Genomic DNA, 15,101 nt, shown 5'->3' on the forward strand with positions numbered 1-15,101 from the left:
CCCCGCCTCAGCCCTCCGCCTCCTCCCCTCCCCATCTGATCAATATTACCATCATCCTCATTATACAGCACTGGGAACTGATGGCTCCTATTAAGAGAGAGAGAGATATGCTGGCACCCGGAGGCGAGGCGACAGGGGAGGACGTTCTCCCCGCTGCGAGCAGCTGGAGAGGCTTGGCAGTGGGAGAGGGCGCGACCCGCGCAGACGCTGCCTTGGCCAATGGTGGCAATGATGTTTACAACCGCTGTCAGGCTCATTTGTATATTTTATGAAGCCGTTACAGACACTCTGCTGTTTTACTGTGCCGCACGTGTGGCTTAAACCGGATGGCACTTTTAGCACAATGCTTTACGGTCAGATTATCTGGAATATCAAGGCTTTAATGATGCAACGAAGGGAGGGAAGGAAGGAAGGAAGGAAGGAAGGAAGGAAGGAAGGAAGGAAGGAAGGAAGGAAGAGAAAAAGTACTCTGGATGAAGTGGAAGAGTAGCCGCCATATTGCTGTTGGGAAGTAAAAAAGTACAAATACTGAAGTACATTTTTCAGTTACTGTATCTGTACTGGAGGGTTTTTTTGGACAGCATTTACATTTTACTACTCTACTTCCTACTCCTTACTTTTGTCAAAACGTGCTTGTTACTTTTTGCAGCCTCTGCGGATGATGACAAAATAATAACAAAACAAAAAAAACATAGACCACAATTGTGATCTTGATTGAGATCATGGAGACTAATCAGTGAACCAGGGAGCATTAACGACAACATCGCAATAGACTAAGCAAAATATTCACCATTTGAGGCATTATTTAAGAAAAAAGCTTGCCTTTGGTTTCAAGATTAATGCACGGTGGGCATTATGTTGTCTTGTGTGAACGTTAGCTCAGATTAGCTTTTTTATTTATTTATTTTTATTTTGCTAGCCAGTTCCCAATGTTAGAAAAGCTACAGGAGCAAGTTTCAAGTAGTATGTCCAGTGATTTTGTTTTCTTCTCAGTACAAGTCGGGAAAGTTTTTTTTTTTCTTTTTCCAGTGAGCCATGTTATCAAAACAAGTAGTGATTCCAATTAAATAAGTAGTTGAAGCTGTACATTTACCAATCTGTTTCTACACAAGTCTATGTAGTTCTGCTTTTGGGGAAACTGTCACTGTTTACGCTGCGCTCTCTGTTGTTGCAATGTAAAAGTTTTTGTAGCGCTTATTTTTGATACTTTTTTAACGTTCTGTCTCCAGTGAGAAAAACGCACCCATCACCAGAGCCATATTACTCTCGACAATGATCCTTAGGTACGATAAAAACATTCTCAACTGATACTTTATCTCTGTGATTCTCAAAGTGCGGTGCGAGTGACCACTAGTGGTACGCAAAGAATCACTGCTTACATACAGTTTAGTCGTACAAAGTATTTGACTATTAAGTTCTATACATTTGCATACCATCTTGAAAGAACTGCAATTTTTATTCAACATTTATGTGCAAACAAAATTTTGTTTGATCATTTTTTAATTGTAGTTTTTAATTTGGCTATCTTTTAATATATATATTTATTGGCCCCCTCCACCCCCCCGCTCCCCGCCCCGACACAAAAAGAAAAAAAAAAGTTGAAACGGCATGTTTTCCGCAATACCAATATGGCGGCTCACTTGTGATGTCATTTTCCCCGATACAATTCCCCAGGATGTAAAAAATGATGAAGATGATCTTGTGCCCATAACAATATCTAACCCACATAGTCTACACTATTAAAATAGTATTGTTTTTTTTCATGTTTTCTTTTTAATATTCTCAAACCCATTCGTTAAAAAAAAAAAAAAAAATCATTCTCTTTTTTTTTTTTTTCTCTTTCTTGCAACCTGAAGCTAATTTTCTCCTTAATGTCATTAGTAGTACGGTAGTCTCATGAATGAATACGATGCATTACTGATTCAGAACAATACAAATGTGTTTGGTCCTTTGGTCCCTTTTCGGGGTGAAAGATTCTCAGTTGTACTGTCGCTAACGGAAACCTCAGTGACCTCCTCCGGGGCTGGTGGCGCTGCGCTTGCTGCGTGACGACACGAGAAAAAGAGGGTGAAGAAGAAAGACGGCCTTTTTCCGTTTCCCCGTCTTCGCCTTTGTGAACCCTCATTTGTCCAAGGAGCAGTAAAAGCCACAAGCGCATCTCTCATTTATATATATGTGTATAGAATATGTAATACGTATAGAAATCTATTTGTCGTTGCTGCTTTTTTCCTGTTTGTTAGTTTGTTGCTTCATTAACAATTCAAGTCTCAACAAGAAAAAAAAAGTTCTGTTGATCAAGTCTTTTTTTCGATTCTTTTTTTTTCTTCCAGTTTTTTTTCTTCCTTTCTCGCACTGTGCCATCTGTTAGCATCCCCCGACGACGAGCCTCCTCGTCTCGTTCCGACACAACTTAAGTCTTCATAAGTAAATGCTGATATGTCTCTCTCCCCCCCAAAGAATCCTTACGTGTTCATTAAAAAAAAACAAAAAAACAAAAAACAACAACATATGTTGCTTTCCGAGGAAAAAAAAAAGAAAAAGAGAAGAGATAAGCCCCTCCGAAATATCTTCACGTGTCGTCTAAAACCTGAAAAATAGAGCACAGTTTTCAGATTGGAGGGCTGGTCAACTTGTTCAGCTTTGAAGGCTTTAATATGGCTTGATGACATCAGTGCAATGGTCTGCAGGGGGCGAATGCAAGCTGGCATACCAATTGATCTTTGTCAATCATAACGTTGGCAGAATGTCTCATAATTAACATGCCGGCTGGTTGCTTTGCATGCATGAAAAAAATGAGGTGGGGGGTGGGGGGGGATCGGCACCTAAACGTATTAAGCATTGGCAGTCACATTCAGAATAACTTTAGCATCACCAAATTCCATTTACCGAAGATGAAAAGTCTACACACCCCTGTTCAAATGCTTGGTTTTGTAATATCAAACTCATTCCAGTAGGAATGTTACCGATCCCCCCCCCAAAAAGACATACATAACAATAGATAACAAAAACATGTACGGAAAAGGCGACTCGGAACATCTGAAATTTATCTGGGGTTAATCAGAGATATTGAACTTGAGCATGAATGTAATTCTGAACACAGCCTTGTGCTAATTATAAGAGGCTGAGTAACCACATTGTATCGCCGCAATATTATAACTGAATTTCAGTCGAGTTGTCCATCCATCCATTCATCCATCCATTTTCTGATCCGCTTTATCCTCACAAAAGTCGCAGGGCGTGCTTGGAGCCTATGCCAGCTGTCTCCGGGGCAGCCAATCGCAAGGCACACAGAGATGAACAACCATCCATGCTCACACTCACACCTAGGGACAATTCTGAGTGTTCAATCAGCCTGCCATGCATGTTTTTGGAATGTGGGAGGAAACCGGAGTACCCGGAGAAAACCCACGCAGGCACGGGGAGAACATGCAAACTCCACACAGGGAGGCCGAAGTGAGGATCGAACGCACGTCCTCCGCACTGTGAGGTCGACGCGCTAACCACTGGCCCACTGAGCTGCCTCAGTCGAGTTGTATCGTATGAAAAGTTTTGAAATGATTTGCATTTCAACAGGGGGTGTGTGGACATCTATCAACCGTATCTCTGCGTGACTGTGAAGCTATACCTAATGCAATGTCCTGTGAGTATATGGACGTCCCCAACATACCTGTGCTGCTGCTGCTGCTGCTGCTGCGGTGAATACTAAAGATAGGCTGTGTCAGTAAGGGCGGCTGGCATCCTTCGGTCTCTTTAGCTGGACTTTCAACCTTTTCATGCCAATCTGAAAGCCGTTCATGGCCTGGATAGCTGCTTGCGCGCTGGCGGGGTTGTCGAAGCTCACAAAGCCTGTCGAAAAAAATGTGCACCATGATGAATAATCTGTGGCTCATTTATCTTTCTGTTTTCGCTTGGCAACCAATCATGCAAACATGAAGAATCACATTTTAAAATCAAACACAGTCATGTGGTGTATATTTGAGCCGAGCCTTGAAATGAATAGTGAAATATTTGTGATATATATTTTTTTGATTTTGTGTTCGCTCCGTCACAAACAAGAGTCACTTTTTCAATTTTGTTACTACATTTGAAATGGAAAAGAACAAATCGCAGCTGTTGTGAAAAACATGTATGGCCATTTTGTCCATCCAGTCATCCATTTTCTGATCGCTTCATCCTCACAAGATTCGCGGGCCGCGCTGGAGCCTATCCCAGCTGTCTTCGGGCAGTAGGCGGGGGACACCCTGAACTGGTTGCCAGCCAATTGCAGAGACGAACAACCATCCATGCTCACACTCACACCTAGGGACAATTTAGAGCGTTCAATCAGCCTTCCATGCATGTTTTTGGAATGTGGGAGGAAAACGGAGTACCCGGAGAAAACCCACGCAGTCCCGGGGAGAACATGCAAACTCCACACAGGAAGGCCGGAGGTGAAATTGCCCATTTTGTGATGTTTTAAAAAAGGTTTACATAATTAAAGGGGTGTGCCTTGTTGTCATTGATTTTTTTTTTTTTTTACTTTCATGGAATGTCTGAAACATGGACACCCCATGAACATTTAAAAAGTTACAAAAAATGGACATTTGTTTTTCACAGGACAGCAAGGAAATGATACAGTCATTATAAATGAGCTACACAGTTACCTTCATAAGCGCAAACTTTCTATTTCATTAGATTGTGCGGGTGGACCAAATATTGGTGAAAGTGTTCCAATACAACATGACTCTGCCTGAGACACAACACCACCAGAAGCCCCGCCACCCACCCACCATCGTCACCTGCACTAAACATCCTGTTTCCATCATGTGTAAAAATAAAGCCTTGAGAAGTCAGTGACCAGAAACTGCAGCGGAGTGTGTCTCCGCTTGATGCGCTCCCCTGCGTCTTGGGTGTCATTAGGAACACTCAGTGACCCGTGAAAAACAGCAGGAGATTCTCCTCGTGCACCCCCTGCCCCTGCTTTCTCCCCCTCAGCCACATGGGAGACATGTCTGCTCGGCCTGCTCGGCTCTCGCTCGGCCCATTAGGGCGAAGGAAGGGTGACGAGGATGCATAGATACACCGTGGAGGAAAGGCAGGTGGGCGGAAGGAAGTGGGGAAGGTGGCAATTTGTGCTAGAGAGCAAAGAAGGGCCAGTTCTCGTCTCTCCTTCCAGTACGTCCAAGTCAACAGGTGTAAAACTCTGGTCCTCGAGGGCTGCCATCCTGCATGTTTTCGGTGTTTTGCCTCCTCCAACACAACTGATCGGCTTATCGGCAAGTTCTGCAGGAGCCCGATAACAATTCTTGAGGACGGGAGTTTGACATCTGTGGCCTAAGTGGATCCGAGATTTATCCACCACAGCCTATCACACAGAAACCACGGAAGGTAGGATATTGACGCAAACGTGTGCACTTTCGCTTCAGTCAGGGGTTGAATGACTCCATACTTTTTGGAGTTGACGCTAAGGCGATGATTGCTGATTCGATATCAACTAATCAATGACGATATTGATATTTTTTGTAATTGTTGCGTCACTTTTTTTTTCACAGTTTCCAAACACCAGCTCACGCTCAACGCAATGAACATATGCAACCGTGAGGGGGCGGCGCAGCGGTTGATAGATGAGTTTGCATGTTCTCCCCAGGCCTGCGTGGGTTTTCTCCGGGTATTCGGGTTTCCTCCCACATTCCAAAAACATGCACGGCAGGCTGATTGAACACTTTAAATTGTCCCTAGGTGTGAGTGTGAGCGCGGATGGTGGTTTGTCTCTGTGTGCCCTGCGACTGGCTGGCAACCGGTTCAGGGTGTTCCCCGCCTACTGCCCGAAGACCGCTGGGATAGGCTCCAGAACTACTGGTCTAAAATATGTGTTGGATAATTGCTTTCAGCACAACAGGGCGGGTTGGACTCCCCACTCAAATTCTGCGTTTTCCTTTTTCACACAGAACAATGAAACTGCACTTAGAAGTTGCTAAAATAACGTCCCCCCCCCCCCCTTTCCTTGTTGCCCTCTTTCGCATACAATGCAGTGTAAAAGCCACTCCTGTCCTTTTTGCTCAGCATCAATCCAGGTTCATTCCCTCCTTTTTCCCCTTTCCAGATTAATTACATCGGTGTTGCCGCTCCTTCCTCAGGCATAACATTATGTTGTAAACGCATAGTATATACGTCAATACTGCAAATAGGTCTTCTTTCATGAATTTATATGTTGTTAAATTCCCCTGGGGAGGCAGGATTGCTGATCAATCCGGCCCCTGGAGTGAAAACAAATGCTGATCTATAATTGTCCTTTACCCTCTTTGTTCCCCCTCCACATCACACACACACACACACACACACACACACACACACACACAGAACCAGCGTGGCTCCTTAAAGTTTGTATAAGCCGCAGGGCAGGTTGCGCCGTGTAGGCTGACAGAGCTAAATGAGGTGGGGGGGGCAGCGTGTGCATGAATCAACCTCAGTAGTGAGAGTATTGACAGATATTGGGGTGAACGAACGGTGATGCTGATGCAGCACCAGCGGGGCGGTGAGGTCATGCGGTCCCACGGAAACACGGATATGGATCCTGATCGACGACATCACGGCTCACGGGGCTCCACCGTGTACATACAGTAGAGTATCCATATTGAGCAATCGCAATGTGCACAGGGCCGATGCCAAAACACCGCCGTCATCAAGATGCAAACGCAGGTCAGTCGGGGGCCAAGATCGTTTTCTTCATGTCAGTCGTCATCATCGCAATCTGCAACCATTTTTGTTTTTGACAAATGTGCTCCCTCTGTGGTGTTTTCATACAAACGTCATTCATACCGAGGGGACATTTATTTTCCTTTCGCTGGGATCTTGTAGCCGGAAATGAAAAGAGAGTGTGACAAAAGATTCTGTGAAAATAAGTTCACTATTTCCACTTACTTTTTGCTCGAGCTGGAAATTGAACATGCTGATTTTGAGTAATTATTTCATCTGAATCTTCATTACTGATAAAGGTACACACAGTTAACTCATTCACTGCTATGGAATCCAGCCGTTAACTCCGTGCATATTTGTCAAATAAGGTTTTTCACCATGTGGGCATGGAAGAGATGCTCAGCCAGCTCGTTTTTAAACTGTAATGACAAACACATTGCAGTAGATGGCAGCGTTACATCACTTTAAATTTGAGAACAGCACAGCTTTTGAGTAGAAGATATAGATTACAGAGTGAAAGTGGACTAGTTTAGGAACGTCATACTTGAATGGGGTCTGTATACGTAAGACAGAGTATGAATCATGATAGATAACCGTTCATGGAGTAAATGAAGGACACCAGGTCAAAAAAGTTTTTTTTTTCCTCAGTGTGTTTGGTAAAATCAACCCACGTTCTCCTGCTGATTACTAAAGCTAGAAACAAACTGTCTGGTGAAAGAACAGTCTACTCTTCATGTTGTGACAGAACACAATATTCTGTGGGTCCATTAAGATCAGTCAAAATTGTCGAAAGGCAGTCATGGGAACACTGCTTTGAAAATATGCATTGCTATCAGTGTTGCTATTGCATTAGCATTCTTATGTCACAGAAGGGGAAAATGACACTCTACCGACAGCTACAGGACTGTTGTTGGAGTTCACATGTATGTCGAGTTGTCGATTCGAATTGAAAAATGCAGCTTCAGTGAAAAAGTGACTCATACGAGCTACGCATTCATCATCCATCCATTTATTTTCTAATCTGCTTATTCTGACGAGGGTCACTAGTGTGCTGGAGCCTATCTCAGAGGTTTTTGGGCAGTAGGCGAGGGTACACCCTGAACTGGTTGCCAGCCAATCGAAGGGCACAAATAGACGAACAACTATTCACGCTCATAATCACACCTGGTGACATTTTAGAGTGTCCCATTAACCTGCCATGCATGTTTTTGGAATGTGGGAGGAAACCCGGAGAAAACCCACGAAGCCACGGGGGGAACATGCAAATTCCACATAGGAAGACCGAACCCGGACTCGAAACCTGCACCTCTGCACTGTGAGGCCGACATGCTAACCAGTTGACCACCGTGCCGCCTTCATTAATCATAAAAACTAATAAATTAGAATTTTTCTCACAGAAAAAAGTTGCCTGCCCTTGTTGTAAAGGTTGCTGGCCTTATAACCGGATTGCGTTCAGTGCCAAAAGCGAGCAAGCGAGTGACTGATTAAGCATTGCTGTCGAACTCACCGAAACACTTGCTCTGGTTAGTCGCCCGGTCCATGAAAACCTTGGATGAGATGACGGTGCCGAAGGGCAGAAACATCTGCATGAGTTCGTTGTCTCCAAACTCCTGCGGCAGGTGGTAGATGAACAGGTTACAGCCCTCCGGACCTGGAGAAAGACAGACTGACTGTTGAGTATTTTGAGTATTTGCAGTGCACTTTTTCAGGTCGAGTCCATGAAGATGAGTCATTTTCCTGGGGTGAGATATTAGGAGGAGGACTCACTACATTACTGGTACGTGGAAAGTAGGCAATGTTACTTCTGTTCAGAGAGATTGGACAACTAGAAAAGCGCGGCGTCCGCATAATGCTGATTAGCAAAGAGGGAATTACTCGAAAAAAATATATCGCCAACGGCAGCACCTCACATAAAACCTGAGCAATTATGGCATTTGACCCAACATATCTCAGGTACGGCAGGTTCAAAATCAATCGTGTTCCCGCTCCAACACCCATCAATAACCCCAACGAGTTTAAATATGGGTAAGACAAAGATTTTATCTTTGACCTCGGCAATCTATAATTTTGCGTCAAATTGCATCCAAAATCAATAGGATTTCTTCAATGACACAACATTGCCAGGATGTCTAGATAAGACTGTCAACAATTCTATCCAGTAGTGGTTTGAAACGGAAAAGTGTCGATGTTTGGCAATTGACCAAAGCCACCTCGATGATTCCAAGTCATTAGCGCTTTTTGCTTTGCCATATCCCGAAATGCTTGAAAAGAAATGCACAGAATTTGTCAGCAGTGGATATTATGGTATGTACTGTATGTACGAACGGCTAGAACCACATATTAAAAATGTATGACACTTTTGTGCATTCAAAACGACAGTTTCATCTGTTTAGCTTAATGCTAGCAAGGAATGCAAAATGCCACAGACGAGCTAACGATTAGCATTGGTGTCTCAACACTATAACCTTTTAAGCAACATATATTAGACACAAACAGTGGAGCAACACATGTAGACAGATAACTCTGCTCATACTCATATATTCTTTATCCTCTGCAATGAAGGAATAATATTATTGTGGCTTACTGAAAAGCTGTGACTCTAACCATGTATATCCGAGCTGGAAAGTTGACATATTCACATTTGTCAGTCTTGTGTGAAATGTCAATTAAAACCAAAAGTATTCTTTCTTTGACACATCCCCAAATGAGGAGGGGTGAATGTAAATTGTTACTAGGTTATGTAATGCAACTCCTGTGTCACAGACGTGTTCAAATCAAGAGCATTCTTGCTTTGACATTGCAGGACATCAGTCATCTCACAGCAGGTATGACAAGTAATTGGAATGATTTCATTTTTGGCCCGAGGCATCTTTGCTATCTTGTGTCCTATACTAGAATTGAAAATCAATAAAGTTTCTTTAACATAAAATAACAATCCCATTAAATTTTGCAAACCAACCACCAGACCTGATGAAACTTAATGTCTGCAGTCCCTTGACGGCAGACATTTTGTTGTCAGACCACGCCAAATCACTTGTGTTCCTTCTTTGACATCAAATAATAATCCCGAAAAATTGGCAGCTGATTATGAAATGTGAGTTACTCTGTCACTATGTGTTATATTGCCGCCATTCCCAATCCCAAGCATGAAAAAAAATTCTCTCTTTAATTATTGACGAAATAGCCCGGCTCTGCTCTGTCTATACGTGTAGTTATATGTTCTATCTATCCACACAATCTCAGAACATTACCAGTGTTTTATCGCCCTCATCTTTTAGATGTACTGTTTCCATTTCCTGAGATGAGCTGTGAATGGTATCCTGCATGTGGCCACTTTATTTATCTATTGCACAGAGAGAGAATGAGGGGGTAATATTCTTCTCTCGTAATATGTGCGAATGAGATGTGTACAGTGCCGAAGCAATATTGCTCTCTCATTCTCGTCGTGGTTTATAAATCTAGTGTGTTAAAAAAAATAAAATAAAAGTAATAATGTTTTCTCACCCTCACCTTCTCTCTGCTGCTGCTGCTGCTGCTGCTGGATGACCTGGGGCGCTTGAGGCAGCGTCTGGCCAATGGGAGTCAGCGTGGTGGCCGGGTAGATCGCTATGAGAGGACGGGAGAGGTGTGGCGTGAAAATGTGGATGGCAGTCCGGAGGGCTACGGTCCACGACACGAGCGGAACACGTGAGCGTGATGCTCCCTGATGATGCGTGATGGTACCATCTCAATATGGATCGGAGGTGGGCAGTGGTGTAGTGTGGGTTGCAGTTTTGGTGACTTTTTGTAGTCTGTTATGACTGTAATAACCATGGTCTTTCTCATTTAATTCTTGCAAGAAAGAGGACAAATTGCAGATCCCATTTTAGGCCCACCGGACACTGAGGCGGCCGAAATAGAGTGAACTGTCGCAGAGCGTGCTGGCTTCAGCAAATGGTTTTCAAGACACCGTCGGCCACTCGTTTTGGAATTTGAATTTCAGGTGATCGGCATTCCAGGTTCTCTAGGCGTAAGCGAGACTCAGCCACCACCACGCCGCCAGCAGTAACGATTCAATAGAGGATACAAATAGCTCGTTTTACAATAATACCCAACAATGTTTATGTACCTATGGCTAGAAAGCAAAGCGCAAAGAGTCTCTGTTGCAGAAATACACAGGTGCATCGAGCGACTATGTAAAGAATTATTGCCAACAGCCTCTCAAAACATCCCCACTCTATTGCTCATTTTCTCTTTTTTGAACTCTCTGCTTCTTCCTTGACAATCATGCCACGTTTTTGTGGTTCACAAATAACACAGTTCATCATACTGTGTATATACAGCCTCAAAACCAGATACAGGGTGGCAATTTTTCTGTTGCAGCACGTTGGTAGATGTGCGATGCTCGGTCGCTTGAAATGCAGTGAAAATATATCCCCCCAGTGGTATTGTCGATTTGGTGCACTTTGATGGATCATTGCTGATGTTTGAAATGACATAAAATCAGTCAGGGTCACAGTCTGTGGTACATTTAAAATTAAAAACGATTAAAAATTGCTGGTAAGAGAGATGGGAAATTTCACCTGTGTATTGCTGTACACCGGTGAAGGCTTGCTGCAGGGTGTCGGCGGCGGTGGGGCTCTGGGTGGAGTAAGGCGGCAGGCCATTGGTGTAGACCGTCTCCACGGCAGGGTGTCCGTTGGGCTGATGAGGGATGCCGGTGAATCCATTGACGATGGGCGTGACGATGCTGGGCACGGCGGAGGTGGTGATGTTGGCTGGTGGAGAACTCAGGCCTAAAAGGGAACAATGTCAGACCAATTCAAATTAATAAAGAGTACACTTCAAAACTACAGGTGCTCTTTTTTAGCAGTCAAGGTACATCCTACATATAATGGAAAACAACCACACAAAATCCTCAAACTCAAAACTGTGGGGCAGATGAGCTTAAAGCCTTGGCTACTGTGCTGCTCAATACAGTTGGCAACTGCAGATTTGTATATATATCTATATATAGATATATATAGATATATATACTGTATTTTCCACTATTTTGTAATTTTTTTTCATACATTGGGCACACTGCGTTATAAGACGCAATATAAAATGCATCCACTAGATGGAGCGACACTCAAGGAAATGCCAACAGAACGATCAGATGTCAGTCAAACTTAGTTAATAAAGCAGCAACACAGTTCACTTAACCAACAGCAAGTTAAAAACATTGACTCGTTAACGTTGAACTCTCTTGCCGCTGCTCGATTTCCGTGTTCAACTGCGTAACCGATCGCCTTAAGTTTGAACTCTGCGGTGTCAGCATGTCTCGAGCAAGGAGCCATTTTGGGGTCGAAATATACCGTAATGACCATACACAAGGCGCATCGGATTTTAAGGCACGCTGTAGGCTTTTAAGAAAATGGAAGGGCTTTTAGGTGCGCCTTTTAGTGCGGAAAATACTATATATATATATATAAATACACATATGTGTGTATGTACATAAATACACAGCCACACACACACACACACGCACACACTGTCAGCATTGTGCATCGAGTCTTGCACAGGCATGCACATTTCCTGGCTAATGCAAGGACACGGGTTCGACAACGCGCCTGTCACATATCCGCTATTCGTCACGACACATCAGGCAAGATGGCTGAGGAAGTGAACCTGTGAAAAATGAGGCTGTCCGCCGTGTTTGCGTGAGCCCCCGCTGCTCGACATGATGAAACTACCATGCAACTTCCGAAGGGGGAAAACAGAAACTTGATGGAAACGATTAGAGGGGTGCCCGGGGAAGCAGGTTGCGAAAACAAAAAGATGTCACTTTACTTGTGGGGGGGAAAAAAAAATAACACACAAAACAACAGTTGGCAGTTTGACAAATGTGCCAGTCATAACATATATGGCGCATGCCTGAGAGGCAGGATGGTTCATGAGCGGAATCGAAATTGGTTGCTCGCCGTCCCCTCCCTCTCATGCAATGCATTTTAAAAGGGCCCTCCTTGGGAAAGTGTTTCCAATTATGCCGGGAATGCCAAAGTACCCATTTTGAACAGAATCTCACGGCGTGATGGCCTCTCTAAAAAGGGCCGCCTTCGTGGCGAAGCATCCGCGCTCGCTGAAGTACAGCTCCCCTGAGAACCACCTTTCAATCTAGAAACCGTAGCCCTGATTGGACGGGAATGAGGCGGTGGGGGTTTGGGGTGGGGGGTCAGGGGGGGTTGTGCAGTTCCGTACAGCACGTCGTATTCCCGTCGAGGTGGTGCTTTGGCAGAGTACCCCCATATGAGAGGTGGTCCACGTAGGGTAAACAATCACATTTGTTTCACACACATTGAGGTTTATGCTAATGGTATGGTAAATATAGTGTACATCGCCACCGCTGAGTAACAGCATCTACATATCCATGCGGAATTGCTTTTCCTTGCTTACAGCCAAGTTCTATTTCCATAAATTCTCAGCACATAGCCCAAAGAACCAAATTTGGTCATTTAAATTTAAGGTAAAATATGCACCACATAACATACATGACTGCAGGGGGTTTTTCATTTCCAACGGAGTTCTGTTCCTGTGGTGGCGACGTATAGATAGAATCTGAAATTCTAAGGAAGAATGTGGCATAGTTGCAAACTTAAAAACAAGCAAATGAAAGACAGTAAATATAGCTTGTACAAAGTGTATAGAGTGGTGACAATGTGGAGCAACAGGAGGAGTCCAGGAGGATTCTTTGAAGCTCTGGTGGAGTCAATACTCAAGAGGGTTAAGGAGCTGCTGGAAAATATTGGTGGCTATATCTACACTTGGGGCACAATTTGGACTGCCTTTTATCATCTGAAAAAAATATCCCGACTGAAGGGTTGCATGTTCCAAGCAGATCAGGATAAATAAGCTTATCCATCCTTTTATTTTCAGTAGACTCAATGATTGTATTCTGACTGGACTCCGCCAGACGAGCATTAAAAAGGTTCTTACCAGAACAAAAGGATGAGATCATCTTACTCTCTTTCGAAAGATTTCAATTTGACTCCCACTCAGCTGTAGAATATATTTTAAAATTGTGCTACTGATCTATAAGTCACTGAATGGCTTAGGTTCTTACGACATGAAACAAATGTTCATGGAATATCGACCCAGTAGGGTTTCCAGGTTAGCAAAAGTGGAAGCCAGAGTTGAAAATCAAACATAGTGCATCAGCATTTAGCTGTTATGCTGCACACAAGTGGAGTAAGCTGCCAACAGATAGTTAAAAACTATTCTTTATCTCCATTAGTTATGATTAAGGTCTTTTCGAGCATTTCTATCATCAATCTTTCCGAAAACGTCCTCTTGCGCTGTACCTTCTATAATTAAGTTTGGCAAACTACTTTTTATTTCTCGACTTGGCTCTCAAAACGCCTGAAAGTCTATATTTTTTTTTTGTCTTCAATGTCATCCATCCATCCACCATCTGACCCACTTATCCTCACGAGGGTCACGGGTGTTTTGAATTTGATTTCCTTTAAATGTTGTTTTCTCACTACGTGAAGCACATTGAGTTAGCGTCCGTATGAAATGTGGCATATAAATAAAGCTGCTCTGCCTTGCCTTTTCACTTCGAATGTTTGCATGTATTAAAACGGGCGCCTTTCGCATTAACCTTTTCCTAAGAAGTAGCTCTCATTTTTAAAAAGGTTGATGAGCTCTGCCTGAGAGAGGGAATTTTTCTTGGCCTTGTGCTTGCCGATGTGGTACTGTAGTGTAATTCGAGCCCAGCTTCATATAGAAAGCACCTTGGGATAACTTATCTGTTATGAATTGGCGCGCTATCAATAAAAATGGACTTTAAAGTAATGTGATCTTCACAACCATTAGGGGATACCAACATTGGGAAAAAAAGAAAAATTCAAGCTTGCCTCAAAGGTACTTTTCATTGTTACGTCGCAAACGTGCAGTTCATTTTATAGAAGCAAATTTACATTCGCATTCTCGCAAGATGGGGGGGGGTGGGCGGGGAGTCTTGATCCGCTTTTTGCCGTGATTGCCTGGCAAAAAGGAGCCTGGGCGTGTGACAAAAGTATTTATTATGCTAATTATACATTCAAATCAAGCAGGAATGGAAAGTCTGAGAGTCATTACAGCCACGAGGACTGTCTGCCGCTGGAGCAAGTAATAAGCACTCAAAACAGATGCTTTCATCTAACTGATTTAAATAGTGATGCATGTTTTTTTTTTGGGGGGGGGGGCGGGGGGGAAACCAAAGGGAAAATGACTCGAAATGAATAATAAAGTAGCTTTCTTCGACAAGCTGACACACCAAGAAAACTATTTGTATTTGACGACTGATAGCTACGCGCGCTGGCCGCTTTGATGCATCTTTCTCCTTTTAACACACATTTAATAATGATGATGTGCAAATTTGGCAAAAGTGTATTTTTTTGAGTGTTTTTTTTTTTTTTTTTTCTCAG

At 43.4% G+C, this 15,101-nt stretch overlaps 1 protein-coding gene across 3 annotated transcripts in view; it reads right to left on the reverse strand.

Annotated features, from left to right (window-relative positions):
* Positions 1-1,837: 1,837 nt before the first annotated feature.
* celf5a (cugbp, Elav-like family member 5a) overlaps positions 1,838-15,101 on the reverse strand; it is a 101,222-nt gene continuing 87,958 nt past the window's right edge. For 2 of the 3 annotated variants that reach the window (XM_019897012.1, XM_019897010.1), the window contains exons 6-10: positions 11,238-11,450; positions 10,180-10,281; positions 8,183-8,326; positions 3,668-3,846; positions 1,838-2,587 (exon numbers count right to left, since the gene is read on the reverse strand). In XM_019897012.1, coding sequence (XP_019752571.1) covers positions 3,719-3,846; positions 8,183-8,326; positions 10,180-10,281; positions 11,238-11,450 — 587 coding nt within the window. In that variant the 3' untranslated portion in view covers positions 1,838-2,587; positions 3,668-3,718. The remainder of the gene's footprint in view (positions 2,588-3,667; positions 3,847-8,182; positions 8,327-10,179; positions 10,282-11,237; positions 11,451-15,101) is intronic. The other variant, XM_019897011.1, reaches the window with a different exon arrangement.

This window comes from Hippocampus comes, unplaced genomic scaffold (genome assembly GCF_001891065.2).
Source record: "Hippocampus comes isolate QL1 unplaced genomic scaffold, H_comes_QL1_v1.1 scaffold22, whole genome shotgun sequence".
In the NCBI taxonomy this organism is placed as follows: domain Eukaryota; kingdom Metazoa; phylum Chordata; class Actinopteri; order Syngnathiformes; family Syngnathidae; genus Hippocampus; species Hippocampus comes.